This window comes from Pristiophorus japonicus, chromosome 8 (assembly GCF_044704955.1).
Source record: "Pristiophorus japonicus isolate sPriJap1 chromosome 8, sPriJap1.hap1, whole genome shotgun sequence".
Classification (NCBI taxonomy): domain Eukaryota; kingdom Metazoa; phylum Chordata; class Chondrichthyes; family Pristiophoridae; genus Pristiophorus; species Pristiophorus japonicus.
The window spans coordinates 135,725,098-135,752,968 of NC_091984.1; the positions used below are offsets into that span (position 1 = coordinate 135,725,098).

At 44.2% G+C, this 27,871-nt stretch overlaps 1 protein-coding gene across 13 annotated transcripts in view; it reads left to right on the top strand.

Annotated features, from left to right (window-relative positions):
• Nucleotides 1-27,148, top strand: part of fam20b (FAM20B glycosaminoglycan xylosylkinase) — a 388,233-nt gene extending 361,085 nt beyond the window's left edge. For 12 of the 13 annotated variants that reach the window (XM_070887418.1, XM_070887420.1, XM_070887419.1 and 9 more), the window contains 3 exons: nucleotides 15,334-15,525; nucleotides 17,597-17,656; nucleotides 25,114-27,148. In XM_070887418.1, coding sequence (XP_070743519.1) covers nucleotides 15,334-15,525; nucleotides 17,597-17,656; nucleotides 25,114-25,348 — 487 coding nt within the window. In that variant the 3' untranslated portion in view covers nucleotides 25,349-27,148. The remainder of the gene's footprint in view (nucleotides 1-15,333; nucleotides 15,526-17,596; nucleotides 17,657-25,113) is intronic. The other variant, XM_070887425.1, reaches the window with a different exon arrangement.
• Nucleotides 27,149-27,871: the final 723 nt, after the last annotated feature.

Sequence of the window (27,871 nt, forward strand, 5' to 3'; positions counted from 1 at the left end):
CTCGCAATCCAATTTGAATCTCTCCAAACAGGCTTGTGCCCCTGCCACTCCACTGAAACAACCCTAATCAAAGTCACAAACGACATCCTCTATGATTGTGACCGTGGTGCACTATCCTCATCCTTCTCGACTTGTTTGTAGTTTTTGACATGAGTGACCACATCATCCCCCTCCAATGCATCTCTTCCATTGTCTAGCTGAATTGAACTGTCCGCACCGAGTTCCACTCTTTCGATCCAGTCGTAGCCAGAGAAACTCCTGCAATGGATTCTCTTCCCTCTCCCACACCATTAATTCTTGAGTCCCACAAGGATCTATCCTTAGCCCCTTCCTACTTCTCAACCACACGCCGCCCCTCGGCGACATCACCCAAATGCACAGCGATAGGTTCCACATGTACGTTAACGTAATCCAGCTCTCCATCACCACCTCAACCCTCCTCTGCCTCTGTGTTCTCAGACTGCTTGTTCGATATCCAGTCCTGGATGAGTCAAAATGCCCTCCAATTAAACATTGGGAAGACTGAGCCATTGTCTTCGGCCCCCATGTGCAAGTATGTTCCCTAACCACCTATTCCATACCACTCATTGGCCACTGTCTCAGGCTGAACCAGAATGTTTGCAACCTCGGCATCCTATTTGATCTTGAGCTGAGCTTCCGTCCCCATATCCTCTCCACCTCCAATATCACCCGTCTCCAACCCTGCCTCAGCCTATCAGCTGCTGAAACACTCATCCATGCTTTTTTACCTCCAGACTTGACTATTCCAATGCTCTCCTGGTTGGCCTCCTATGTTCCACCCTTATGGAAGGTTTGAACATATCCAAAACTCTGCTGCCCGTAACCTAACTCGCCCATTACCCCTGTATTCGCTGATCTGCAGTGTCTCCTGGTTCATCAATGCCTCAACTTTTAAATTCTCATCCTTGTGTTCAAATCCCTTCATGGCCTCACTCTTCCCTAACTGTAACCTACTGGAGCCCTATGACCCTCCGAACTCTGGGTTTGGCCTCGTGCATCCTCCACTTCCTTCGCCCCACCAGTTGTGTATTCTCTCCCTAAACCTCTTTGCTTCTTGCTCCTCCTTTAAGAGACTGCTTAAAACCAACCACTTAAACTGTCCTAATGTCCCCTTTGGCCCAGTGTCATCTTTTGTCTGATTATGCTCCTGTGAATCACCGTGGGAATTTTACTACAGTAAAGGTGCTATCGAAATGCAAGTTGTTATGTATACGTATATGTACTGCTGGGTAATGTTGCAGCACCAATCAGATACTCCAAAAAAAGTTTTGAGCTCCCCTTTCACTTGCCATGACCGTCCTCTACAGGTCAGGATAATTAATGAGGAAGGTCAATTTGCACATCATTGTCCATCCATCCATCCATCCAGAGATATCCTAAAGCCCCACCCCCCCCCCACCACCCATTTCAGCACCCACCCACCTGATATCCACTCCATCACCAAGACTGCCCACTTCCACCTCAGTAACATCGTTTGTCTCTGCCTTTGCCTCAGCGTCTCCACTCCTGAAACCTTCATCCATGCCTTTGTTACCTCTAGACTTGACTATTCCAATGCTCTCCTGGCCAGCCTCTCTTCTTCCGCCCACTGCTGCCCATATTCTAACTTGAGCCAAGTCCCATTCACCCATCACCCCTGTGCTCGCTGACCCACATTGGCTCCCGGTCTGGCCATGCATCGACTTTAAAATTCTCATCCTTGTTTTCAAATGGCCCCATCCCTCTCTAACCTCCTCCTGCCCTATAACCCTCTTGAGATCTCTGCGCTCCTTCAATTCTGGCATCTTGTGCAACCTCGATTTTAATCACTCCACCATTTGCAGCTGTGTCTTCAGCTGCCGAGGCCCTAAGCTCTGGTATTCCCTCCCTAAAATTCTCCGCCTCGCTATCTCTCTCTCTCCTCCTTTAAGACACTTGTTAAAACCTAGCTCTTCGACCAAGCTTTTGGTCACCTGTCCTAATATTTCCTTGTGTGTCGGTGTCAAATTTTGTTTGATAACTCTCCCATGAAGTGCCTTGGGACATTTTGCTACATTAATGCAAGTTGTTAAAATATTCCAGGATTTTAACCTCCACTGCTCTTACTGGAAGTCAGTTCTATATTGAAGTCAGTTGATCACTCTTTGTCTGAAGAAAAATTTCCCAACATCCGTCCTAAATTGATTAGCTTGAAATTATGTCCCCTTGACCTACTTTTGTAATTTAATTTAAAGTTGTATTCTGGATTTATGTTTTGTGTTCTCCCAGCTATCTTGTGTGCTTCTTTTAGAATACTTCTCAAACTCCACTTGTCCAGACTGAAAACTCAAGTCTCTCCAGTGTTTCCCTTAACTCAGACACTAAAGGTCAATCTCATGCACTTTTTTCCGCTACTTCTAGTGCTTGAATGTCACCCTTGTGTCTCAGTGACCAGAACTGGACGCAATACTCAAAGTGCATTCTGACCAGAGCAGTAGACAACATCCTTTGATTTGTATTCTATTGTTGTGGCTATATTCGATATTGTATTGATTTTGTTGATTGCTTTGTGGTTGGAATTCCCTACCTAACTCTCTCCGTCTCTCTACCTCTCTTTCCTCCTTTAAGGCACTCCTTAAACCTACCTTTTTGACCAAGCTTTTGGTCATCTGCCCTAATTTCTCTTTGTGGCTCAGTGTAAAATTTTTGTCTTGTAACACTCATGTGGCGCACCTTCGGACATGACGTTAAAAGTACGATATAAATATATAGGTGGTTGTTGTTGGACATGTTAGTATCATGTCTAGTATGGGCCCTGGTCTCTTTCAGCTTCTTTCGTTACTTCAACGCCATTCAAGGAGCCGGTATTTTGCTTATTTTTTTCTTCCAATGTGCAATATCTTGCACTTGTCTGCATTAAATTTTGTTGGACTGCTTTGTTGTTTGAATTCATCTCGTTTCCTTAAACAACAGATTACACACACACATACAGTTGTAATAATGCAGGATCAGGTGTTTATTGAAAACATAGAAACATAGAAAATAGGTGCAGGAATAGGCCATTTGGCCCTTCTAGCCTGCACCGCCATTCAATGAGTTCATGGCTGAACATGCAACTTCAGTACCCCATTCCTGCTTTCTCGCCATACCCCTTGATCCCCCTTGTAGTAAGGACTTCATCTAACTCCTTTTTGAATATATTTAGTGAATTGGCCTCAACAACTTTCTGTGGTAGAGAATTCCACAGGTTCACCACTCTCTGGGTGAAGAAGTTCCTCCTCATCTCGGTCCTAAATGGCTTCCCCCTTATCCTTAGACTGTGTCCCCTGGTTCTGGACTTCCCCAACATTGGGAACATTCTTCCTGCATCTAACCTGTCTAACCCCGTCAGAATTTTAAACGTTTCTATGAGGTCCCCTCTCATTCTTCTGAACTCCAGTGAATACAAGCCCAGTTGATCCAGTCTTTCTTGATAGGTCAGTCCCGCCATCCCGGGAATCAGTCTGGTGAACCTTCGCTGCACTCTCTCAATAGCAAGAATGTCCTTCCTCAGGTTAGGAGACCAAAACTGTACACAATACTCCAGGTGTGGCCTCACCAAGGCCCTGTACAACTGTAGCAACACCTCCCTGCCCCTGTACTCAAATCCCCTCGCTATGAAGGCCAACATGCCATTTGCTTTCTTAACCGCCTGCTGTACCTGCATGCCAACCTTCAATGACTGATGTACCATGACACCCAGGTCTCGTTGCATCTCCCCTTTTCCTAATCTGTCACCATTCAGATAATAGTCTGTCTCTCTGTTTTTACCACCAAAGTGGATAACCTCACATTTATCCACATTATACTTCATCTGCCATGCATTTGCCCACTCACCTAACCTATCCAAGTCGCTCTGCAGCCTCACAGCATCCTCCTCGCAGCTCTCACTGCCACCCAACTTAGTGTCATCCGCAAATTTGGAGATACTACATTGTAAACAGCTGAGGCCCCAGCACAGAACCTTGCGGTACCCCACTAGTCACTGCCTGCCATTCTGAAAAGTCCCCATTTACTCCTACTCTGCTTCCTGTCTGACAACCAGTTCGCAATCCATGTCAGCACACTACCCCCACCAATGTTCACGATTCCAGTATGAGTGCTGCTATACAGTGATTGATTCACATATATAATTTTACTTTTGATCATTACATTCTGTGCATACCACCAATAAATCATAGTACAACAAAGATACAAAAACGACAACAGAATAATGACAGGAACCCAGCAAAAATGTACATAACCCTTCTGATCTCGTCCAATCATTTTATTACCTTGGTTATATTGCCCTCGTAAACTCTTCCGATTATTCTATTACCATGACCTGATGGATACATTTGCCTATTTACATATTTTGGCTAACTCCTTTTGTAATTGACCTGCCTTCTCTGAATCCACGACCCCATCTAGTTTAATATCATCTGCAAATTTTACTACTTTGTATTGAGCTTCTGAATTCGTCATTTTTGTAAAATACTGCAGACCCTGGCAACTACAGATCTATTAGTCTTACTTAAATTTCATTTAAAATAATGGAATTGATTATACATAAGAATTAGGAACAGGAGTAGGCCATCTAGCCCCTCGAGCCTGCTCCGCCATTCAACAAGATCATGGCTGATCTGGCCGTGGACTCAGCTCCACTTACCCGCCCGCTCCCCGTAACCTTTAATTCCCTTATTGGTTAAAAATCTATCTATCTGTGATTTGAATACATTCAATGAGCTAGCCTCAACTGCTTCCTTGGGCAGAGAATTCCACAGATTCACAACCCTCTGGGAGAAGAAATTCCTTCTCAACTCAGTTTTAAATTGGCTCCCTGTATTTTGAGGCTGTGCCCCCTCGTTCTAGTCTCCCCGACCAGTGGAAACAACCTCTCTGCCTCGATCTTGTCTATCCCTTTCATTATTTTAAATGTTTCTATAAGATCACCCCTCATCCTTGTGAACTCCAACGAGTAAAGACCCAGTCTACTCAATCTATCATCATAAGGTAACCCTCTCATCTCCGGAATCAGCCTCGTGAATCGTCTCTGTACCCTCTCCAAAGCTAGTATATCCTTCCTTAAGGTGACCAAAACTGCACGCAGTACTCCAGGTGCGGCCTCACCAATACCCTGTACAGTTGCAGCGGGACCTCCCTGCTTTTGTACTCCATCCCTCTCGCAATGAAGGCCAACATTCCATTCGCCTTCCTGATTACCTGCTGCACCTGCAAACTAACTTTTTTGGGATTCATGCACAAGGACCCCCAGGTCCCTCTGCACCGCAGCATGCTGTAATTTCTCCCCATTCAAATAATATTCCCTTTTACTGTTTTTTTTTTCCCAAGGTGGATGACCTCACATTTTCCGACATTGTATTCCATCTGCCAAACCTTAGCCCATTCGCTTAACCTATCTAAATCTCTCTGCAGCCTCTGTGTCCTCTACACAACCCGCTTTCCCACTAATCTTTGTGTCATCTGCAAATTTTGTTACACTACATTCTGTCCCCTCTTCCAGGTCATCTATGTATATTGTAAACAGTTGTGGTCCCAGCACCAATCCCTGTGGCACACCACTAACCACCGATTTCCAACCCAAAAAGGACCCATTTATCCCGACTCTCTGCTTTCTGTTAGCTAGCCAATTCTCTATCCATGCTAATACATTTCCTCTGACTCCGCGTACCTTTATCTTCTGCAATAACCTTTTGTGTGGCATCTTATCGAATGCCTTTTGGAAATCTAAATACACCACATCCATCGGTACACCTCTATCCACCATGCTCGTTATATCCTCAAAAAATTCCGGTAAATTAGTTAAACATGATTCCCCTTCATGAATCCATGTTGCGTCTGCTTGATTGCACTATTCCTATCTAGATGTCCCGCTATTTCTTCCTTAATGATAGTTTCAAGCATTTTCCCCACTACAGATGTTAAACTAACCGGCCTATAGTTACCTGCCTTTTGTCTGCCCCCTTTTTTAAACAGAGGTGTTACATTAGCTGCTTTCCAATCCGCTGGTACCTCCCCAGAGTCCAGAGAATTTTGGTAGATTATGACGAATGCATCTGCTATAACTTCCGCCATCTCTTTTAATACCCTGGGATGCATATCATCAGGACCAGGAGACTTGTCTACTGCTTGATTCCCATCATATATTAATGTCCTCCTGCTTACTCCCAGCCTGTTATTTGCCCTATGTTAATTATAACATATTAAAATATTTATACGTGTAGTACAGTCAAAATACAAGGAAATGAAAGAATGACATGAGTCTGGAAAGAGAATTCCAAGAAAAATCTTTGATCTTGCTCATTCAACTTGGATTATTATTTTGACAGTGAATTTGATTAACATCTTTAACTTGCCCATTTTCAGATGACATTTATGTTCCATTCCTAATTCCTTTTCTCTGGCAGCATTGTAATTTTTACATGTTCTTGGAGGCCATGGTATCTAAGTTCATAGAATCATACAGCAAAGAAGGAGCCATTTGGCCCATCGTGCATGTGCCCGCTCTTTGAAAGAGCAATCCAATTAGTCCCACCCTCCTGCTCTTTCCCTGTAGCTCTTCAATCCCCAATTGAAAGATGAGAAGTCAATCCTGCTTTCACTTCCCCTACCTGTCAGTGCCTGCACTTTCAGTAATATGTTCTTGCACATGGGTATTTCGAGGTTATCTAAAGCTGAGAGATTTAGGTGAAAAATTATATTTTAGCATTCTACATTAAAAGCTGTGTTTTTTTTTCTACACAGGTGGTGGGAGAAGGGTCTGCGGGCGGGGGGGTGGGGGGGTGGGGAGTTTTCAGAATCCTTGCCCTTTTAAACAGAGGGTTTGTTTTGTATTTATTTTAAATACTGGTTAAATTGAAAAATCTTAATATGATCAGTACTAAAGCTGCAATATTGTATTACTGTTGTAGTCAGTGACTGGTTTGCAGCTGTGCAGAGTGGTTTCAGTCTGTAGCATGAGTTTATAGTATTAATCTTAAAATTTCTCTTGTTAAAGAATATGGACTGGGTAGATGCATCATGTTGAACTATCATCTTTGGTGTTCAACAAGGAATTCTTATTAAACTTAGACAATCAATATCAAATAACCTGCTGTTAGACTGGAGAATTAGTCATTTTAAGTGGCTGTGGTGTTTAACAACAACAACGGCAACTTGTATTTATATAGCGCCTTTAACATAGAGAAACATCCCAAGGCGCTTCATAGGAGTATTCTGAGATAAACAATTTGACACTGAGCCGCATAAGTACAAATTAGTGCAGGTGACCAAAAGCTTGGTCAAAGAGGTATGTTTTAAGGAGCATCTTGAAGGAAGAAAGAGAGGTGGAGAGGTTTAGGCAGGGAGTTCTAGAGTTTGGGGTCTAGGCAACAGAAGGCACAGCCACCAATGGTTGAGTGATTATAATCAAGGATGCGCAGGAGGGCAGAATTAGAGGAGCGCAAACATCTCTGGGGGAATTGTGGGGCTGGTGGAGATTACAGAGATAGGGAGTGGCAAGTCCATGAAGGGATTTGAAAATAAGGATGAGAATTTTGAAATTGAGATGTTGCTTAACCAGAACCAGCAGTGTTTATGTGTGATGTACTTGAGATCAATAATATGCCCCCAGTGTCGCTGTGTTCTAGTTTTGACACTGCACTGATATGCTGGGAAAAAATATGGCGTTGGATTGCTGAGCAAACTAACAAATCCCAAACAGACTCAACATTTATCTCTAATAGCCACTGAGGGTGACCCAATGTCTTATTTCCTTGTAAGTGTCCTGACACAGCTTTCAAATGTCATCTTCATTCTTCTTCAGTTGCTGCATCCTCCACACATTGTACAAATAGGCCTGCCTTCCACAAAGCATTGCACTGATACGCTGGGAAGCAGGAAGTGCTTGGAATGTAGAAAAACAGCTGTTGGCCTTTCCTCAAGACATGAAATGTTGACAGCTGTTTTTTCATGGATGCTGCCTGACCTGTGTCTCCAGCTTTTTCATTACTTTTGGATTTTCAGCATCTGCAATTTTTTTTGTTTTTAAAGCTTGAAATGTTTCTCTCTTGGTTCCCCAAAACCCCTCCTATTGAAGAGAAAGTTTTATTGTTGAGTGGAGCTTGTTCAGTATTTCTTTTTTTCACCAGTAGTGTCTTGAGTGGCTGACTTTGTTCTGATCTCATTATATCAATGGGCGGCAACAGCTTTTTACTTCAAAATTTATATTCAGTGCCATGAATCTTTCCCAATGACCAATTCTCTCAATACTGGTTTTCAAAATATTCTACTGTCACACATTTTAAAATGTGATGGTAGGCTCAACACAAATGCTTCCTGCAATCATCTAATTTGTTCAAAAGTAGTCCTACCTTCCAAAATTTGAAGCTTAATTTGTCTGAGCATAGTGAACTGTGTAACCTCCTCAGGGGAGAAGCATCACTTCAATCCCAAGTAGAGATTGAGTGTAGATGGGGATTCTTTTCAAAACCACTCCCATAAAACAGCGCTGATTGACTCACATTCTTGTACATCTTGTAGGATGTTATCGGATCCTAGAATTACATAAAGCCTCTAGTATCAATCACAAATCAATCACTCACTCGGAGGAGATTTGAGCTCCAGTTCAGTGTCTATCCCAACGGAGTGAAAATTGCTGAGCATATTGCAGTAGAAGAGTTCTAACTCCCTTGGGGAGGAGAATGTGTTGACGGAGACCTTTTTTTGCTTGCAAGAAGACTATCCAGTAATCAGTTCTGACAAAGCTTTGTTGGTGTAAACCTGGAGCAATTTGTGTTGTGATCCAAGGTGACTACTTTCGGCAGTGCCTATGAAATTGCCTGCGTGCCATTCAGTGGCATGTTCTGATCACTCAACTGGTACCAATGTCAAACTAACAACCAAATGTGCAAGTTTGGCACATTTATACCGGTTGCTGAAGGCAGTTGTGTAGGATTTGACCCATGCTGGAAAGTTCGGGGACATTAGTTAGGGGGAGAAACAACTTTTGATTTTTTAGCACCTTTAATGTTCAAAAACACTTTACAGGGTGTTAAGGGACTCAAGCAGGAAGATATTTTAGCCAAGTGCTGAAAGCACAGTTAAAGTGGTCGATTTTGAGGAAGTAGCGGTGAGAAAGAGGTAGCAAGGCAGCGGAGTTTAGAGTGCAGGGGCACGGTGACCATAAGCACTGTCCCCATTAAGGGAAACGGAGTGAGACAGGCTGATAGTAGATGCGAGTTGTTCCGCAGTAGATCAGAGGGTGTAAGCTCGTACGTCATGCATCAAGATTACATCAACAAAGAGCAGCAAGATTGTGGAGGAATTTGAAAATAAAAATTTAAAGTCAACATGCTTAGGGAATGGGAAGATAAAGAAGGTTGGCTAGGACAGAGGTGAGTGAAGTAAAGGACTTGGAAGGAGATGGGATGAATTGGAGTTTATACACGTTAGAACTCCGAAGGCAAGCAAGGATTGTATTGAGGGTGAAGTTGGAATGTAGGTGAGCAGTGTTTCAACGGTCTTGTTGATGACTCTATGTGGCATTTGAAGCTTAGCTCAGGGTCGAGGAAGATGATATGGTTGCACAATGTCTGGATCAGCTTGAACAACTAGCTGGAAAGGGGATTTGAATCAGAACCTGAGGCTCCCAGTATTTGGCGGCAACTGAGAAAGATGGCTTTATTCTGCTGATGTTGAGCAGATCAAAGTTTTGGCTCCTGCTGTCCAATATTGAGTCAAACATCAACAGCTATGGGGTTTATGGTGGTGTGGAGGTGAAGTTGGGTGTGATCCTCTTAAAATATGCAACCATGCTGATAGATAATGTCACCAAGGGATAGCATATAAAGAAGAAGAATAGGTGCCTGAAGATGAAGCCTTGGTGCACAGCAGAAGTGACAATTCAATGAATAAGGAGAAACAATTGGAGATTTACTGGCTCCATTTCAGAAGCAGAACAAAAAATCACAGAGGAGAGATGGTGGAATGATTATGATGAGGTATGTGGGGAGATTCAGAAGGCTTGGTGCACCTCAATTGCATAGGATGTCATTGCTGAATTTAATCAGGGCAGTCTAGGTAGAATGAAAACCAGACTAAAAGGATTAAAACAAGAAGTGTTGGGAGATGACAAATGCCAGGATTGAGCTGACCTGAAATGCTACTGTGGTTGAATCATTTCGGCAAGTTCCAGAGGGCTTTTGGTGCCGATAGTATTACAACTCCTCGGTCAGTACTTTCAGGAGAGGAGGAGAAAGGGGATAAAATGGTTTAAAAAGTACAACAGCATATGGAAACATACACAGAAACATGTAACACAGCATTTTTTGAAAATGACTAACTTTCATCCTACAGAATGAGCTACAATAACTCACAGTTGAAGTGATCAATCTGGTAAAAGGCTGAGATACAATGGGGTCAAGTTTCGGCCTGAGTTGCTCCTATTTTTTTGGAGCAACTAGTTTAGAATGGAGTATCTTAGAAATTGCAATTCTCGGCATTTAGTTTGCTCCAGTTCTAGTCAGTTAGAACAGTTTCATTTTAGAACAGATTTTTTTTTTCAAAAGGGGGCGTGTCCGGCCACTTACGCCTGTTTTGCAAGTTTAGGCAGTGAAAACTTATTCCAAACAAACTTAGAATGAAGTGTAGATTTTTGTACGCTCAGAAAAACCTTGCCTACACTTAGAAATCAGGCGTAGGTTACAAATCAGGCGTAGGGAACGAGAGGGGGAAGTGAAGTAATTACATTTTACAAGCATTCAACAGTCTCACTTATACAAATAAAGAGCCATCCTGAATAAAAAAATTATAAATAAAGCAAATAAAAAATATTAAATATTCCTACCTGCGTGAAGCAGCAGCAGCCTTCGAGCTGCGGAGCTTCAGGCCTTTCATGCAGGAGACGGGCAGCGTCAGTCTACTGACGGCAGCCCAACAACGGCAGCAAGCAGCCTTCGAGCTGCGGTGCTTCAGGCAGGCCTTTCATGCAGGAGACAGGGGCGGCATCAGTGGCACGACGGCAGCGAAGAGGCAGCAAGCAGCCTTCGAGCTGCAGAGGAGCCTGAGGCCATTCGGCCAGGAGACGGGCAGCGTCAGTGGCACGACGGCAGGCGAAGAGGCAGTAAGCAGCCTTCGAGCTGTGAAGGAGCCTGAAGCCATTCGGCCAGGAGACAGGGACGGCGTCAATGACACGACGGCAGGCGAAGAGGCAGCAAGTAGCCTTCGAGCTGCGGAGGAGCTTGAGGCCATTCGGCCAGGAGAAGGGGGAGGGATATAGTTGGGGCCACACACACAAGCAACGCAGCAGCCTCCACAGCTGTGAATTTATTTTTATAGGCTGCAGGCTGTTCGGCCAGGAGACAGGGTAGGTGTGCAACGCACCGGGAGGGAGAGCCAGCCAACCAGACAGCTATAACCAGTTTAAAAGTTACATTTGTAATTCAAGTATGGGTGCTGCATTATCAACACCACGGATTATGCAATGGTTCGCCAGCAATTCACTGCATAGGAGAGAATTGATTGGTGCTCACCGCACCAGGAACGTCATCGCCCGTAGGCTGATGGGCAGGAGACCTTACCCACGTCGGTAATATCGAGCCAGGTGCTCGTACCTGGACATGAGCAAGACTGATTGTGCCAAAAGGCTGCATTTCCGCAGAGAAGGTATCGATGAGATCTGTGATATGCTGGGAGCAGATTTGCAGCCCAGAAACAGAACACCGACTGCCTTGTCTGTTGGAAGTGAAGGTAACAGCTGCACTTGCCTTCTATGCCTCGGGATCGTTTCAGGCTACAATTGGAGATGTGTGCGCCATCTCTCAACGTGCAATACATGCCTGCGTTTACCAGGTCACGGCTGCACTGTATGCATGGAGGAATGACTTCATTAAGTTCCCAATGACCGCACTAGCTTCTTCAGGATTGCTGGCTTCCCAAAGGTACAGGGCTGCATTGATTGTACCCACATCGCCTTGCGAGCACCTGTGGAGGATTGTGAGCAGTACAGGAATAGAAAAGGTTTCCGCTCCATCAATGTGCAGCTCATGTGTGACGACAAGCAGCGCATCATGTCAGTCGATGCAAGATACCCTGGCAGCACCCATGATGCGACAGCGTTATATTTGACATGTTTGAGCAGCAGCCAGAAGAGCCAGAGCTGGCTACTGGGAGACAAAGGGTACAGCCTGACCACCTGGCTCATGACACCCCTACACGTAACACGGACAGAAGCTGACCGTCAATACAACATGGCGCACATTGCGACACGCAGCATCGTAGAATGGACCATTGGCATCTTGAAACAGCGTTTCCGATGCCTGGGCCATTCCAGTGGCCATTTGCAATACTCTCCTCAGATTGTCGGTCATTTCACTGTTGTGTGCTGCATGCTGCATAACTTAGCCATCATGAGGCAGCAGGAGCTGGTGGTGGAACCAGAAGACCCACATGAGGGGCCAGTGCCTGCTGATAGTAATTTGGAAGAGCATGATGAGGAGGGTGATGATGATCAGGAAAGCATGCAAGTGCCTGATGCCAGAGCACGAGGTCGGAGCAGGGCCGTCCATCGTGCTCCTTTAACGATTGCTCAAGCCCTGCGCCAGCAGCTCATCCGTGAATGCTTCAACTACTGATGCCTGAGGGCTCTGCGACTACTGTTGCGCATGGATATATTTATTTTTTGGAGTTGTTCCTATGTAGTGTTGTGTTAACGGAACATGATTCAGTTTTAATGAAAAAATATTTTATTGAAAAGTTAACGTCACTAACAAAATATTTGTTGTATCAAACTTTACTTTTTAGTATGACTTGACGATCACTTTAAAAACTTTAAGATCACTTATAAACTTGTGAAGTTACAAAAGTTACAAAACAATTTCAATGTGAAAAATCTTACACTCTTAAGATCACTTAAACTTCAAGATCACTTTTTAGGTGCAAATTAAATAAGTTACAAAATATGACAGCATTTACACTAAGATCACTTCAAAACCCTACGATCACTTAAGTTGTAAAGTTACAAAACTTACAAAACAATTTCAATTTGAAAAAAGCTACTACAGTTACATCAGGAACAAGAACAAAAGCAGCAAAGAAAGGCTGCAACCATTTCTCATCCACATCTCAGGTAATGTTCACTTCTTCATGGAAGTGTCATTTGATTGGCGGGGCTGTGTGCCCTTATTGCAGCAACTGTCTCCATGAGGGCCTGTGCTGTCACTTGCATGCCCTCCCTGACTGCCTGTGCTGTCGATTACACTCCCTCGGACATTCCCTCCCTAAGTTCCCGTGTCATTACTGCTATTTCTCCCGTCAGGACCGTCACCTCTTCACCCACTGCACTGACGCTGCCCACGAGTGATCAGGGAAGCTCATTGGTCTCCATACCCATCTGTTGCACGCTGCATCTCAGGAGAGCGTGTCTCCAATCTCCTTCTCCTCTGCCTGGGTCTGCCTCGCGGCACCACTACACTGGGAGGCACGGGCTGGGACGGTGGGGCCCTGGGTCTTGCATCCGGCACCACTCGAGTGCGAGCCGTGGGCTGGGATGGTGGGTGAATGGGTGTAAACTGCTCCATTATATCACCAGCACAACATCGTAATCAAAACCATGGAGAGTCGAACCAGAACCTATGCGAGTGGGAGGCGCAGGCTCGGACAGTGGGGCACTGGCTGTAAACTGCTGGATTACACCAGCAGCACCACTGGGACCCGCAACATAGGAATCAAAACCATGGAAGGTGGAACCAGAACCTATGCGAGTGGGAGGCGCAGGCTCGGACAGTGGGGCACTGGCTGTAAACTGCTGGATTACACCAGCAGCACCACTGGGACCCGCAACATCGGAATCAAAACCATGGAAGGTGGAACCAGAACCTATGCAAGGGGTTGAAACTCTGATGCCCCTTAATGTTGGCTCATAAACATTAATTTGGAAGGTCTCCCCTGTAGTCATTTCACTCTTCTCCGACTGCAGCCATTCTGGATCGTCCACATCTGGTTCTACTGGTTCTTGTTCTGGATCTTCAGGGTTGGCATCACCATCATCATCTTCTGCAAAATATATCAGAACAGTCAAATGTTTAACAGCAAAGGAGGGGGCAGGATGGGTGGCATGAGTACTCTCACACATAGGCCAGGTAGCAGGTTGATTTGAAGGGCCACAATGCATTTTTAGGAGTTACCCTCTTCCTCGCATGCGGGCCCAGCTTGTGCTGTACTGATTGCTTTTCTCCATGTACGACTCAGCAGCTACCCTCTGTTCCAAGAGTGTCAGTGGATGCAGATTGGGTGGGCCTCTTCCTGTTCGAGTTGCTTCCCTTTTGTTGTGGGCAAATTTCTTCTGCAAAGAGTAAAATATAACTTTTTACAGAGTGCGTCTTTCTGCAGGATGGGACATACAGATAGTCACATTACAATTACAATTACGATTACATTAAAAAATGAAAATATTACTTGCACTAATTACTTGACCAAGGTCATGCCAATTCTATTTACACTGGCTTCCAGATCTCATGGTATGCACCACTGCGCAGTAATCTTCTGCAACTTGGTTCCAGCGTTTTTTCATTTCTTTATACTACTTCTGTAGCTGGTATCCAGCTCCTGCCATCTCTGCTCAATGACGTTAACTAATATCTCCCCTTCCTCATGCAAGAAATTCTTTGTTCTTGGTGGACGTTGTTCCATTGCTGTATTGAATTGACACTCTTATTTTTCAAAACACAGTCCTTATTTTGCATGCAGCTATGCAGCACTTGTTCTGGAAGTTTAGCAGCAAAAAGCAGCTCTCACTGACTTCAGCAGGTGATTTCTTCAACAGTGCTGCTAAAAGCACTCCTTCGGGCACAAAAAATCACCAAGATTCAATCCCAAGCCTTTCCACAGCTCAACGAATCAAATCAGCACTTTTCTTCAAGTTCCTTTAAAAATGGCCAAGTGCCAATGTTTGTATCCTCCTGCGTGTGCGCACGCGCTCCAACGCGCACGCGCAGGGCTGCCGGCACGATGTCCTCTGATCAGTTAGCCCCGCCCCCCTGCACTTTCAAAATCGGCGCGACGCTATGACCCTGACCCCTGCTAATCTCTGCACGTCGCGCCGAGCTCCGAGGAGCCTACTGGAAGGCCGAGAATTCCTCTAAGTTTTTGACGCGCTTTTGGGCGCAAAAAACGGCGTCTATGTCGGGGCTGCGCCATTCTAGGCGTGGCCCGAAACTTGACTCCAATATCTTGGCAGTGAGCAATGCTCAATTACATAATTGATCTTGATTTTGTGTTCTGTAATTTGTTTTTAAACTGTTGGGTATTGCTCCTCAATGTAACTTCCCTTTTCTATAGGTGGGAATATGATGAGAGTTACTGTGATGCAGTAAAGAAGACCCCTCCCTATGATTCCGGCCCTCGTCTCCTGGATATAATAGATACTGCGATTTTTGACCACTTGATTGGTAATGCAGACCGTCATCACTACGAAAGTTTTCAAGATGATGGTGGAGCGAGCATGTTAATTTTGTTGGACAATGCAAAGAGGTACCTACAAAGCCTTCATTAGATACTTCTACTAGATGGCCTAATTAGAACAGTGCCACCTGACGAGAACTATTAACATCCAATACAAATGAAGAAGGAGAATAAGTAAAAATGGTAGAGGGATTAGATTTTTTTTCTTTAAATAAATCAATTGCAATAGGCCTTGCTTCACATTGGTGTGTTTGCTTGTATGCAAACAAGCTTTTAAGAAGGGCATGTTAGAGTGGGCATACGTTCATAATGTTTAAACTAAGTGAGGTCACAACAGTATTGCATTTAAAGTTGGTGTTATCTGCTCATATCTATTGAAATTAGTTTTCCACTGTTTTCATGGCTTAGATGCCAGAATCTATATATATCCCTGGAATGGTCAAATAAAACGTTGGATTACTTGCAAGTTATGGTGCAGCTGACTATCCCATTGGCAGTAGTCAAGCTTCTCATTCAATGTAGGTTCTGGAACCAGGACACCTGGCGGTGTACCTGACCCATATTAATGGGAACTGTATCAGTAATGTTTTTGGAACACTAGGTTGGAATGTTGTAAGCCTCCACTCCACCAGCCGGGCCTCTAGCATTGAAATCAGTGGGAAACACACCTGCAATTTTTCAGTAAGTTTCCCAGTGCCCACTATGTTTGAGGCCATGTTGGAAGAGTCTCAGAAAATTCTGCCCTGTGTCCTTATGGTTGGAGGCTTAATTCCTCTTTCATTGTCACATCCCTTTAGTTTGTTTACTGTCATGTATTATTATGTTTATTGGAGAGTTCGTGGTACCTGGGAATGACATATTTGCTTTTATTTGGGATGATGACTTCGATCAAGTCAATTAAAATCACGTAAATAAAATTTTTTAATTAAAATGTTTAACTTACAACAGTCAGCTGATCTCTAAGTTAGGGTACAACTTTGGCCAAATGACATCATGGCCTCTCTAAGGTTGTCAGTGCTCACCATTATTATGGAGTAAATTGGACAGCCACTTCCCAATTAAACGCAGAAATCCAGAAGTTGCGGTTCAAGTTACCCTGCTCCTCCATAGGCTGCACTATAGCAGAATCTCACCGGAAATGCATGCAGCAGCATGAAGTTGGGGTACTTACCCACTAGTTACCCAGTAAGCATGCTCGAAAAAGTTAGAGCTGGTGAATTCAGGGGCAAGTAATTTTGTAATGGCGTGGTAAATGATGATTACTGCCAAACAACCTCTGTTCCCCTGAAAATATTATTTTACAAGTATCGAGTCTCCTTCCTTCAGAAGTTAATAAGCTTTGGAGATTTTAAAATAAAAAATGTTTTGTTACTTAGTTTCTGTCTCTTTTACTCTCACAATCCCATCTTTATTTCCCAATCTTTATTTTGCTTTCTGTATATAATTGAAATCTAATTTATACTTCCTGCTTTAGATGCTGCGTGTCTGTGAGGATTCTTTAATCTGATTGATTGAAATGCCTCGCTGTTGCTTTCTCTGCTCAGAGATGCTCTGTAGAGGGCACTGGATCAGATGCCTGATTAGAGCAAGTCTCCGGTCAAAAGCCCACCAAAGCTTTGTGGGCAGCTCTCAGCGTAGTGAACAACAATTGCCATTCATTCGTCGCTGATCGCAAAATCCAGGCCAATATCTTTTCTTCACTAATGCATGCTTAGTTCCAATTCAGACTAATTGGGTAAAAGTCCTTACTCCTTCATATCTGCATCAGGGTTCCAAGTTAAACTAGTTTGGGCAGTGTCAACCCAGTTTCCAGTAGATTTGAGAATTCGGAAGTGTAACACTAATCTGGCATGTTTCCCATAGGCTAAGAGGATGGCTGTTACAGGAAAAATATAAATATCACAAGTGTACAAGATGTTTCTCCGGGACTGATTTTGAGGCACAGTGTTAAAGCAATATATAGAGCGCTATAGCCAACACAAAAGTTGTTCTGCACTTGACTTCCGAGAACCTCAGTGTTCATAATTTGTACAAAACATGAGAGAGTTCCATTGCCTAGCACTAACAGCTGGAGTAAGCACCTCAATAAGCAACATTTCACTGAAAAGATTTTAAAAATTATTTTTGTTTCTGTTTCTAGTTTTGGGAATCCAAGTTTAGATGAAAGAAGCATCCTAGCATCAGTTTATCAATGTTGCATGTAAGTACCATGCAGTCCTAAAAGGTTGCTGTAAAAGAAATGACTCCATAGGCGTGAATTATTCTGTCGCTTGATCATCCAATCGTAAATCATCTTTGAAACATGAAAATAGGTGTCCTATTGAAATGCAAAAATACTGTTGCATTAGTGACATTCTTTCATTTGTACAAACAATTGTTCAAACACAATTGTGTGTGGACACTTGTGAAAACACTAACAATGTGCTTGTGCAAAATCCTTTATTTACTCCATGTTTAGAATTTTTGTTTTGTGGTGAGACACTGTGTTGGAGCCATAATGCTGCACACTACAGATTGGGTTTGTGCCTCCATTCCTTCACACTGCAGTACAAATACTCTCCAACAGGGAGAAGGACACTGTCGCACCGGGCCACTTTCATGCACCATTTAGGAGTGACATTGCCAAATACTTGGGTGCAGGCCACCCAGTACTTTGGTTGGGTACAGGGAGAAAACATGTTTTTTTATATTTGTGGCTTAAAATGTTTTGACCATTGTAAATGAGGAAACTCAGTATATTATGAACTAGGCACAAGTTTGCTTATAGGCTTGTTTTTAAATCCTGCTGTTGAAGGTTTAAGTTGGTATTTTAATAAATGTCTTAATAGCACAATGTTAGCTGTATCCTATGGAATAGGATCAGAATGAGTCCAAAATCTAGATAGTGCTGATTATGCCTACACCAACTACCTTCATGATAAATCAACCGATGTATTTAATTTGTATTGGCTTAGAAACTACAGCTCTTGGTGTATCCCAATCCTGTTGGTATGTCACATTCCTGGTACTACTTCATCAGTAAATATTGGCTGTGTTGCATGGAAAAATTGGTCTCCTTTATAGAAAAGTCCACAGTCAAAACCTTTGCATCCTCCTTGTACAGCTGGAATGTACAAAAGGGGATTGGAAACCAGGTGCAAAGCTTGCTAAAGTTCAGTGGGTAAATGAGGCAGCTGGTTTATTTCTGAGGCAGAGAGGCTCAGAAGATCCCATGGATGATTCCTGTACCTACGAGGTGAGCTAATCTCTGCCAGGGTGGCAGCATGGACACGTCCATTAGCCACAGTCCTCCCAGGTACAGAGGGGAAGAAAATCAGTCGGCCTTCCTGCTCCAGTTGCAATCCAGTGACTTCTGCCAGAAAGTTCACATGTAAGGCTGTCTGATGCAGACAGGAATAGGCTTGACTGTGATAAGTTAGTTGAGGTGCTGGAAAGCTGAAAGTGCCTATAGAAACATGAGATGGGGCAAAAATAAGCTCAAAGTAATAAATGTCACATCTTTATTTTTCTGCACAACTTTTTTTGAGATAGTTTAGAATAATTTTTTTTTGGTTTGTGTTTGGGGAAAAATACTTGAGTTTCTGTGTTCTTTGAGTATATATGCAAGAACAAAAGCTGAATTTGGAATGTGAAGTGCATACAAGATGGTGCTCTGGAGGTGGTCCGGTTTAAAAATTCATATTTATTTGTGAAAACGTTCATAAATTCTCACCTATTGAATCAAGACAGTTTTCAAGTGAATGAGAGATGTTACGTCCATGATGCAGATTTTCTTCACAAAGAAATAGGGTAGCAGTGTGAGTGGTGGTTATGGTGATGGCTACAATACAGATTATCCTGGGTTACAACTGAGATGGGAGTTATACATGGACATTCTTATAGCAGTTTAAATGATTCCTGTGGTTTGGCGTAAAAATTTAGATAGAAAATGTTATTACAAGTGTGATTTGGGTTAAAAACCTGCAACCTAGACTGTTGCTCTTTTCAACTAAATGACAATAATCTGACTCCAAGGGGGCCTCTTAAGATTATTTGTAGAAGAAGTTTACAATTTTTACAGCTCAAAAGCAACAGCAAATAATTACTTTCAAAAAAGATATTGTGAGGTGAGAAAAAGAAGAAAAAAAATAGAATGCATTTTCATTAAAATTCTCTGTTTTATAGGACTACTGTTATGGTCTTCAATTACATTAGAGAACAGATTTCCCCCCAAGATGAGTGTGCCATCATAGCAAGAACTGTGGGAAGCAGTGGGAAAAATCTGAAGATGAGGGAAGTCTTGGTAACTGGGAGGGAGCAACATTGGCAGAGGCTTGGAATTGTCTCCTGGTCTCAGTTGAGAAATGCTGCATAGCACAAGTTTGCTGAAAAGAGATAGAGAACATAGGCTTACTAAGAATACAGTGCTGGGAGAGGCAGACAGTGTGTGGCGTTTACAGAGTGATTGCAATATGAGCTTGTGTCTATGCTTCTTGTCATGTTTGTAACTATAATGTAACACCACTGTATTACTGTATACACTCAGCTTAGATGCACACCTTGACCACGGGGGGTGAACTTGTGGGAGACACTCCTTACCTGATCTCACAGGTATATAAAGGGAGGTCCCACGCAGGGTCATCACTTCTGGAGTCCTGTAATAAAGAGCAGGTCACAGAGTGGCCTTGTCCTTGGAATGTGCCTTGTGTGGTTTCATGCTGTAGAGCAAGGACTTTACATTGGCGACGAGAAACGGGAATTCACGACTCACGAGAATGGCCACCGGTAGCACAGAGGAACGGTACTGTGTTGGGGAAGACTGGGACGATTTTGTCGAGAGACTTCAGCAAAGCTTCGTTAGTAAAGAGTGGCTGGGGGATGCAGCGGCCGACAAGCGACGGGCTCATCTCCTGACCAGCTGTGGGCCAAAGACTTCGGCGCTCATGAAGGACTTACTGGCACCCGAAAAGCCGTCGGACAAAACCTTTGAAGAGCTTAGCAAATTAATCAGGGAGCACCTCAAACCGGCGAGCAGTATACACATGACTCGACACAGATTCTACACCCACCGACGTCGTGAAGGACAGAGCGTAGCGGACCTCCGCCGTTTGGCCAGCCTCTAAGTTCACAGACGCCTGCAGGGGGGAGATGCTAAGGGACTTCTTTATCGAGGGTATCGGTCATGCGGGAATTTTTCGCAAGTTAATTGAGACCAAGGACTTGACCTTGGAAGTGGCAGCGTTGTTAGCTCAAACTTTCATGGCGCGGAGGAAGAGACGAAAATGATTTACACACGCAATTCTGCCTCTAACGCGGCGATGGATCAGGGGGTCAACATCATCAATGCTACTCAGAGCCCTGCAGGCAGGCAGGGGCAGTCCGACATTTACCAGGCAGCAATAGACCCCAGAGCAGGACCTCAACAGAGACAATGGCAGGCTGAACGGACGTTCACGCCATCACAGTAGACAATGCGGCCCGGGATGGGGCCATTGACACCCACTAATAGGGTACTTAAGAGCAGTCAAAGGGACCGTCAGCACGGAATTCCTGGCCATAGTCCCTTTGTCCCCAACAATGAAAACTTTAACTCATGCTGGAGGTGTGGGGGAAAACACTCAGCCGGATCTTGCAGATTCCAACAGTTGTCTGCAGAAACTGCAATCTCAGTGGTCATTTAGCTCGAATGTTGCAGAAAACCTGCAACCAGACTAATATATGAGGCAGATGGACCAGAAGAGGGTTCTGTGAGGCAGGATGACTTTTGGGGCAAATCGATGGACGCTGAGGTTCAGCGGGCACATGCGGCAAATATTCACAGTTCATACACCAAAATCCAACCAATGATGATGAGAGTTTTGTTGAACGGTATCCCAGTACGCATGGAGCTGGACACTGGCGCCAGCTAGTCACTCATGGGCATTCAGCAATTTGAGAAGCTATGGCCACTCAAAGCCAGTAGACCCAAATTAGCACGTATTGAGACACAATTACGGACTTACACCAAAGAAACCATTCTGGTGCTCGGCAGTGCAATGATGGCTGTCACACATAATGGGTTAGTAAACCGGCTGCCACTCTGGATTGTCCCAGACAATGGTCCCGCACTGTTGGGGAGGAGCTGGTTAGCTGAGATGAACTGGAAATGGGGGGGTATTCACGCAATGTCCTCGGTGGAGCGAAGTTTGTGCTCACAAGTCCTACAACAATTCGAGTCACTATTCCAACCGGGCGTCGAGACTTTTAAAGGCACTAAAGTAGTGATACAAATCACCCCGGATGCCAGGCCAGTGTACCACAAAGCCAGAGCGGTGCCGTATGTGATGCGGGGAAAGATCGAGAGCGAATTGGACCGGCTGTTGCGAGAGGGCATCATCTCGCCTGTTGAATTCAGCGACTGGGCGAGCCCCATCGTTCCCATTCTAAAAGCGGATGGCTCTGTCAGGATCTGTGGCGACTACAAGGCCACCATCAGTCGGGTGTCTATAAGACCAATACCCGCTCCCATGCTGGCAGGCGGCAAGCTGTTCAAGTTGGACTTCACTTCAGCCGATATGACCCAGGAACTGGCCAATGAATCCAAACTACTGACCACCATCACCACACACAAGGTACTGTTTGCGTATAACAGGTGCCCGTTTGGCATTCGATCAACGGCCGCGATTTTTCAACGTAACATGGAAAGCCTGCTTAAATCCATTCCTGGAACGATCATATTCCAGGACGGCATCTTCATCAAGGGTCGAGACACCGAGGAACACCTCCACAATCTGGAGGAGGTGCTATGTCGATTGGACCAGGTAGGCCTGCGACTCAAGAAGTCTAAATGCATGCTCTTAGCTCCTGAGATTGAGTATCTGGGCAGGAGGTTTGCTGCAGATGGGATTCGGCCTACCGAATCCAAAACAGAGGCGATTCGACGAGCACCCAGGCCCTACAACACATCGGAGCTGCATTAATTCCTGGGACTGTTGAACTATTTCGGGAACTTTATGCCGGACTTGAGCACGTTGTTGGAGGCGTTACACGTGCTCGTGCGTAAGGGTTGCGATTGGTTTTGGGGGGGACTGTCAGGAACGGGCTTTTGATCGGGCGCGAAACCTACTTTGTTCAAACAAGTTGTTGACCCTGTACGACCCCTGTAAACATTTAGTTCTGACATGTGATGCATCGTCCTATAGGGTTGGGTGCGTGTTGCAGCAGGGTAATGCTTAGGGTCAGCTACAACCTGTGGCTTATGCCTCCATGTCGCGCGCTCAAGCAGAACGGGGATATGGGATGGTCGAGAAGGAAGCGCTTGCATGTGTCTATGGTGTAAAAAAAAATGCATCAGTACCTCTTCGGTAGGAAGTTTGAATTAGAGACGGGCCACAAGCCACTCACATCCTTATTGTCAGACAGCAAGCCTGTCAATGCCAACGCATCAGCTCGCATACAGCGGTGGGCTCTCATGCTAGCTGCTTATGACTACTCCATCCGGCACCGGCAACTGCGCTGATGCGCTCAGCAGGCTCCCACTGGCTACCACCGAGGGAGCAGCTGAACAAAGCACTGAGAATGGTCATGGCTGTCGATGCCTTTGACAGTGCAGGCTCCCCCATCACAGCCTGCCAGATCAAAATCTGGAGAAACAGAGATCCCCTCCTATCCTTGATTAAGAAATGTCTCCTGACTGGGGATTGGGCGCCCGCACACGGAGCTTGCCCTGAGGAGGTCAGACCGTTCCACAGGCGGATGGATGAGCTCTCCATCCAAGCCGACTGCCTACTATGGGGCAGCCGGGTAGTCATGCCCCAGAAGGGCAGGGAGGCATTCATCAGGGAGCTCCACAACGAGCACCCAGGCATTGTGATGATGAAGGCCATTGCCCGGTCACACGTTTGGTGGCTTGGAATTGATTCAGACCTGGAACAGTGTGTTCACAGGTGCACGACTTGTGCCCAGCTGGGTAATGCCCCCAGGGAGTCCCCGCTCAGCCCGTGGCCGTGGCCCACCAAGCCATGGTCACGCATTCACGTTGACTACGCGGGCCCGTTCATGGGGAAGATGTTCCTCATTGTAGTAGATGCGTACTCGAAATGGATCAAGTGCATCATCCTGAATTCATGGACGTTATCCACCACCGTGGAAAGCCTACATGCGATCTTTGCTACCCATGGCTTGCTGGACATCCTGGTTTGTGATGGCCCGTGTTTCACAAGCTATGAATTCCGGGACTTTATGTCGGGCAATGGCATCAACCATGTCAGGACTGCGCCGTTCAAGCCGGACTCCAATGGCCAGGTGGAACGGGCAGTCCAAATCATTAAGCAAGGTATGCACAGGATTCAAGGACCCTCCCTGCAATGCCACCTATCGCGCCTCCTGTTGGCCTATAGATCCCGCCCGCACTCGCTCACGGGGGTCTCGCCCGCAGAGCTACTCATGAAACGGACACTCAAAACTCGGTTGTCCCTCATCCACCCAGTCCTGACCGACATAGTTGAGGGCAAGCGCAAGTCACAAAACGAGTACCATGACCGTAATTCAAGGGGGAGATGTGTAGAAATAAATGATCCTGTATTCGTCCTCAATCACGCTATGGGGCTCAAATGGCTTGAGGGTACTGTAATTGGCAACGAGGAGAATAGAGTCATCGTGGTAAAACGCAACAGTGGCCAGATATGCCATAAGCATCTGGACCAAGTTTTTTTTTAAAAAAGGTGTCAAATGGACACTGAGGAACCTGAAGAAGACCATGAGATGGAGCTCACAACACCGCCAGCGAACATGCAACAAGAGCAATCAGAAGAATGCACAGTCCCTGAGGTCAGCCCGGACAGGCCGGAATCACCACAGGTGACAGACACTCATGATAGTGTCCAACAACCAGAGCCCCAACTGCAGCGCTCCACGAGGGAACGTAGACCACCTGAAAGACTAAACCCATGATCCCAGTAAGACTTTTGGGGGGGGGGTGAAGGTAATGTCATGTTTGTAACTACAATGTAACACCACTGTATTACTGTATACACTCAACTTAGATGCACACCTTGACCACAGGGGGTGAACTTGTGGGAGACACTCCTTACCTGATCACACAGGTATATAAAGGGAGGTCCCACACAGGGTCATCACTTCTGGAGGCCTGTAATAAAGACTGAAGGTCACAGAGTGGCCTTGTCCCTGGAATGTGCCTCGTGTGATTTCATGCTGTAGAGTAAGGACTTTACACTTCCCTCGCACTCAGTTCCTGATATCAGTTAATATAAGCATAGTGTAGGTAATTCATGGTATGGGAGAGTCACCCAGGACCCACCTCATACACCTCCCAGTGGCCAGTTTCTAGATCGCATTACTAAAAATCTAGAAGCAGGTAAGACTCGGAAGATGCAGACGACGCAATTTTTTTTCCGAAGTTGGAAGTGATGTAGACTGCGCATTGCATTATAATTTTTCACCCTACTACACCCTTTGTACAAAACATTTATCATGTTCAGTGTATTTTTGATAAAGACAACAAAATTGTCGGGAAAAATTTCTAAAAAGTGGATTTCCAGTGACATTTGCAAGTTTGTGAGCATCTTTCACTTTCATTTCCGCAGCCTTCATGCTCAACGCTTGTTATAGGGTCTTTTTTGTGAGTTGTCTTGTTTTGACCTCGTTTTTACACACATCTGACTGTCATTCTTTTTACAGTATTAGAGTGTCTACCTGGAACAGGATAAACTACCTAAAGAATGGAGTTCTCAGTACTGCTATGCGGACTGCCATGTCACATGACCCCATTACCCCAATTTTGACAGATTCCCATTTGGAGGCCATGGATCGGCGGCTGATGAGTGTCATAGCAACTATCAAGCAATGCATTGAACAATTTGGGACAGACACCGTGCTGGTTGAAGACAGAATGAAACTATCTCACTTGAAATAAGGTGCTTGAAATGAAAATCAAATAATACTACCGCTCTGCATATGTCAAATAAAACATAGACAGTGCAAACTGTGCACAGTATGGAATACAAACTCAAGGAAATTTAAGAAAATGTTTCCATTCCCTTTAGGGGTATAAATTATTTGGAAAAGTAGGCTTGTTCCTGGGACAGGTACTGGAAAATCAGATGGCCCAACTGAATTCTACCGACCCTGGATGCACTGACACACAGATGAGCATAACTGGAGGCAGTAAAATTGGTTTCTGAAGTAATGTTTTCACTTGATCTTTATTGCAACCATAAGCATGTTCTTTGTGGTTTTATCTTGTGTTAGATAATGCAGACTTGTAAGTGTCCTGAAGAAAGAGGATGAACCTCTGCTTATTCTGACATATCTGTGAAAGATTATTTCAATCCTTGATCTTACACTGCCAATAGTGGAATTCAGGACATTCTCCAACTGGATTCATTTTTACTTAACAGTCCTCTCTGAAGTTGCTTTACATGGACAAATTACATACCCCACTAATGCAGGTCCTGTCTCAATTTTTTTCTGACAGAAGTTGGAAATATGTTTAAAGATTTGCCTATACAGTACAGTAATAGAATTGCTGCAGTGCAAATTTGATGCAAAAGAGGCTGAATCTGAAGGAATACCCCAGAAATGCCATAAATTCAAAACGTATCTATTGATTATCTTAAACTACAGAACATAATATTTATTTTCCTACTTTAACTTTTGAGCATTTAAAACTCTATGTAACTGCTGGGCTTAAGGTAAAGTAATTTTTTTTGTAGAAGCAGTGCTCAATTAGACTTGTCCTATTTAAACTCCATTAATGAGTGCAAATGGTGAACTTTAAACCATAATTCTTTTCATGTCAGCACTGTTATGTTCAATACCCAACCTGTTTGAATTTCGGTGCCCAACAGTCATTGAAACTTACCTGCCTTCATGGATGATTTTGCCAGTTCTCAGCCAGGCCACTCTATTGAGCACTGTGTGGGTAGTGTTGGGAGGAAGATATAGCTAGTACTGCGCAACACACAAGCATGGAACCAATCGAACAGTTTGTGTCCATGGTTGAGACATTGTTCTCCTAGGAAAGAGCTTGGATTAAAAGAAAGTTGTGAATTTCTACGTTGTCATTTTGAGTGATTTAAAAAAAAATATCTGAACATGAGTAAAAGATAACAGAAAAGGATGTCTAATTGTTTGTTAATTGAAAAAAAATCTGTGTTGGGGTTCTTAGCTTTATACTGTGCCAAGTTTGAGCTGTTGATTTACTGTTTTGACATTTGTGTGCACTAAACATGTTTGTGAGATACCCAAAACCTGACGGTGAAACTTTCAAAGTTGATGGTCAGTGGCAGTTCCCCTCCCCCTCAACTTATGATCGACCAGATTTTGGTTGGATGTTTACAATAATTCTTGCAAAGCAGGAAGGCTTGGACTGTTTAAATCAACGATTCAAACTTTAGCAAGTCATGGAATTTTTTTTGAAGTATAGTAATAAATTGATGTGTAAATAATTATACAGATAATTTATTTGTTGGAAGTAATCTTGGGCTTTTGCCCCCTCTGCATTGCTTAGTGTACCTGATTATAAATGGAAGATTACTCCATATTTTAGTGGAGAGAATGACTGCAGCTGTGGTTTAAATTCTCTGGTAACCCACCTGTTTGGAAAATAATGTTCTGATCACCTCCAATGCAAATAAATGATTTAAGCAATGTGTAGGATAACGTCCTTCTATTTTAATAAAAAAAATTAAAGCACAGCTTCAACAAATCTGCCTTTTCATCAGTACATTAAAATTCTCAAGTTTCCATTAAAGGTCATCAGTCAGTAATGTTTCTTGTCATTTACTTTCTACTTTGTATGAATTTCATGCTGGAGTATTCGTGTCCATAAATTTATTTTAAAACGAGTTACTTTTAATGCTCCATTTAAAAAATATATTCTTCCTCTTCTTAAACAAGGCCATTTCTGCCATAGAAAACAGGCAGGTATTCTACTCACAGACACCTGCCTGCCAATTCATGTCTTAAGATGGCTGCGTAACTCGCCTGTCTTTTGCTCTTCTTCCCTCTGGCTTTTGGCCAGCAACTCGCCCCGACAGCACAGTTACAACTGGGAACTTGCTGTGCGAGTTGCTGTGGATGTGAACTGGAGCAGCAAGGTGTTTTCGTAGCACTTTGCAGATGGAAATATATTTTGTGAAATGTGTGAGGTTCACAAATAACACATTTGATCTAATGTCTTCATTTCCATCCTCCACAAACAGGAGTAATAAATTATCAGCATGAAGAGTCCCAACTATTCGCAGTGAGCCCTTTCCCTCGGTCATTCCCGGGGCACACAATTGTCTTACTAAGTGTTGGATTTAATAAGTTGCATTTCTTTGTTTCTAGTTTATCTTGTGTTCAAAAAAATATTTGTGGTGTGAAGTGAAAAAATGTGAAGCCTCTAAGCACTGAATGTGTGTTGACTTTTATTACCAACAATGAACATTACAGA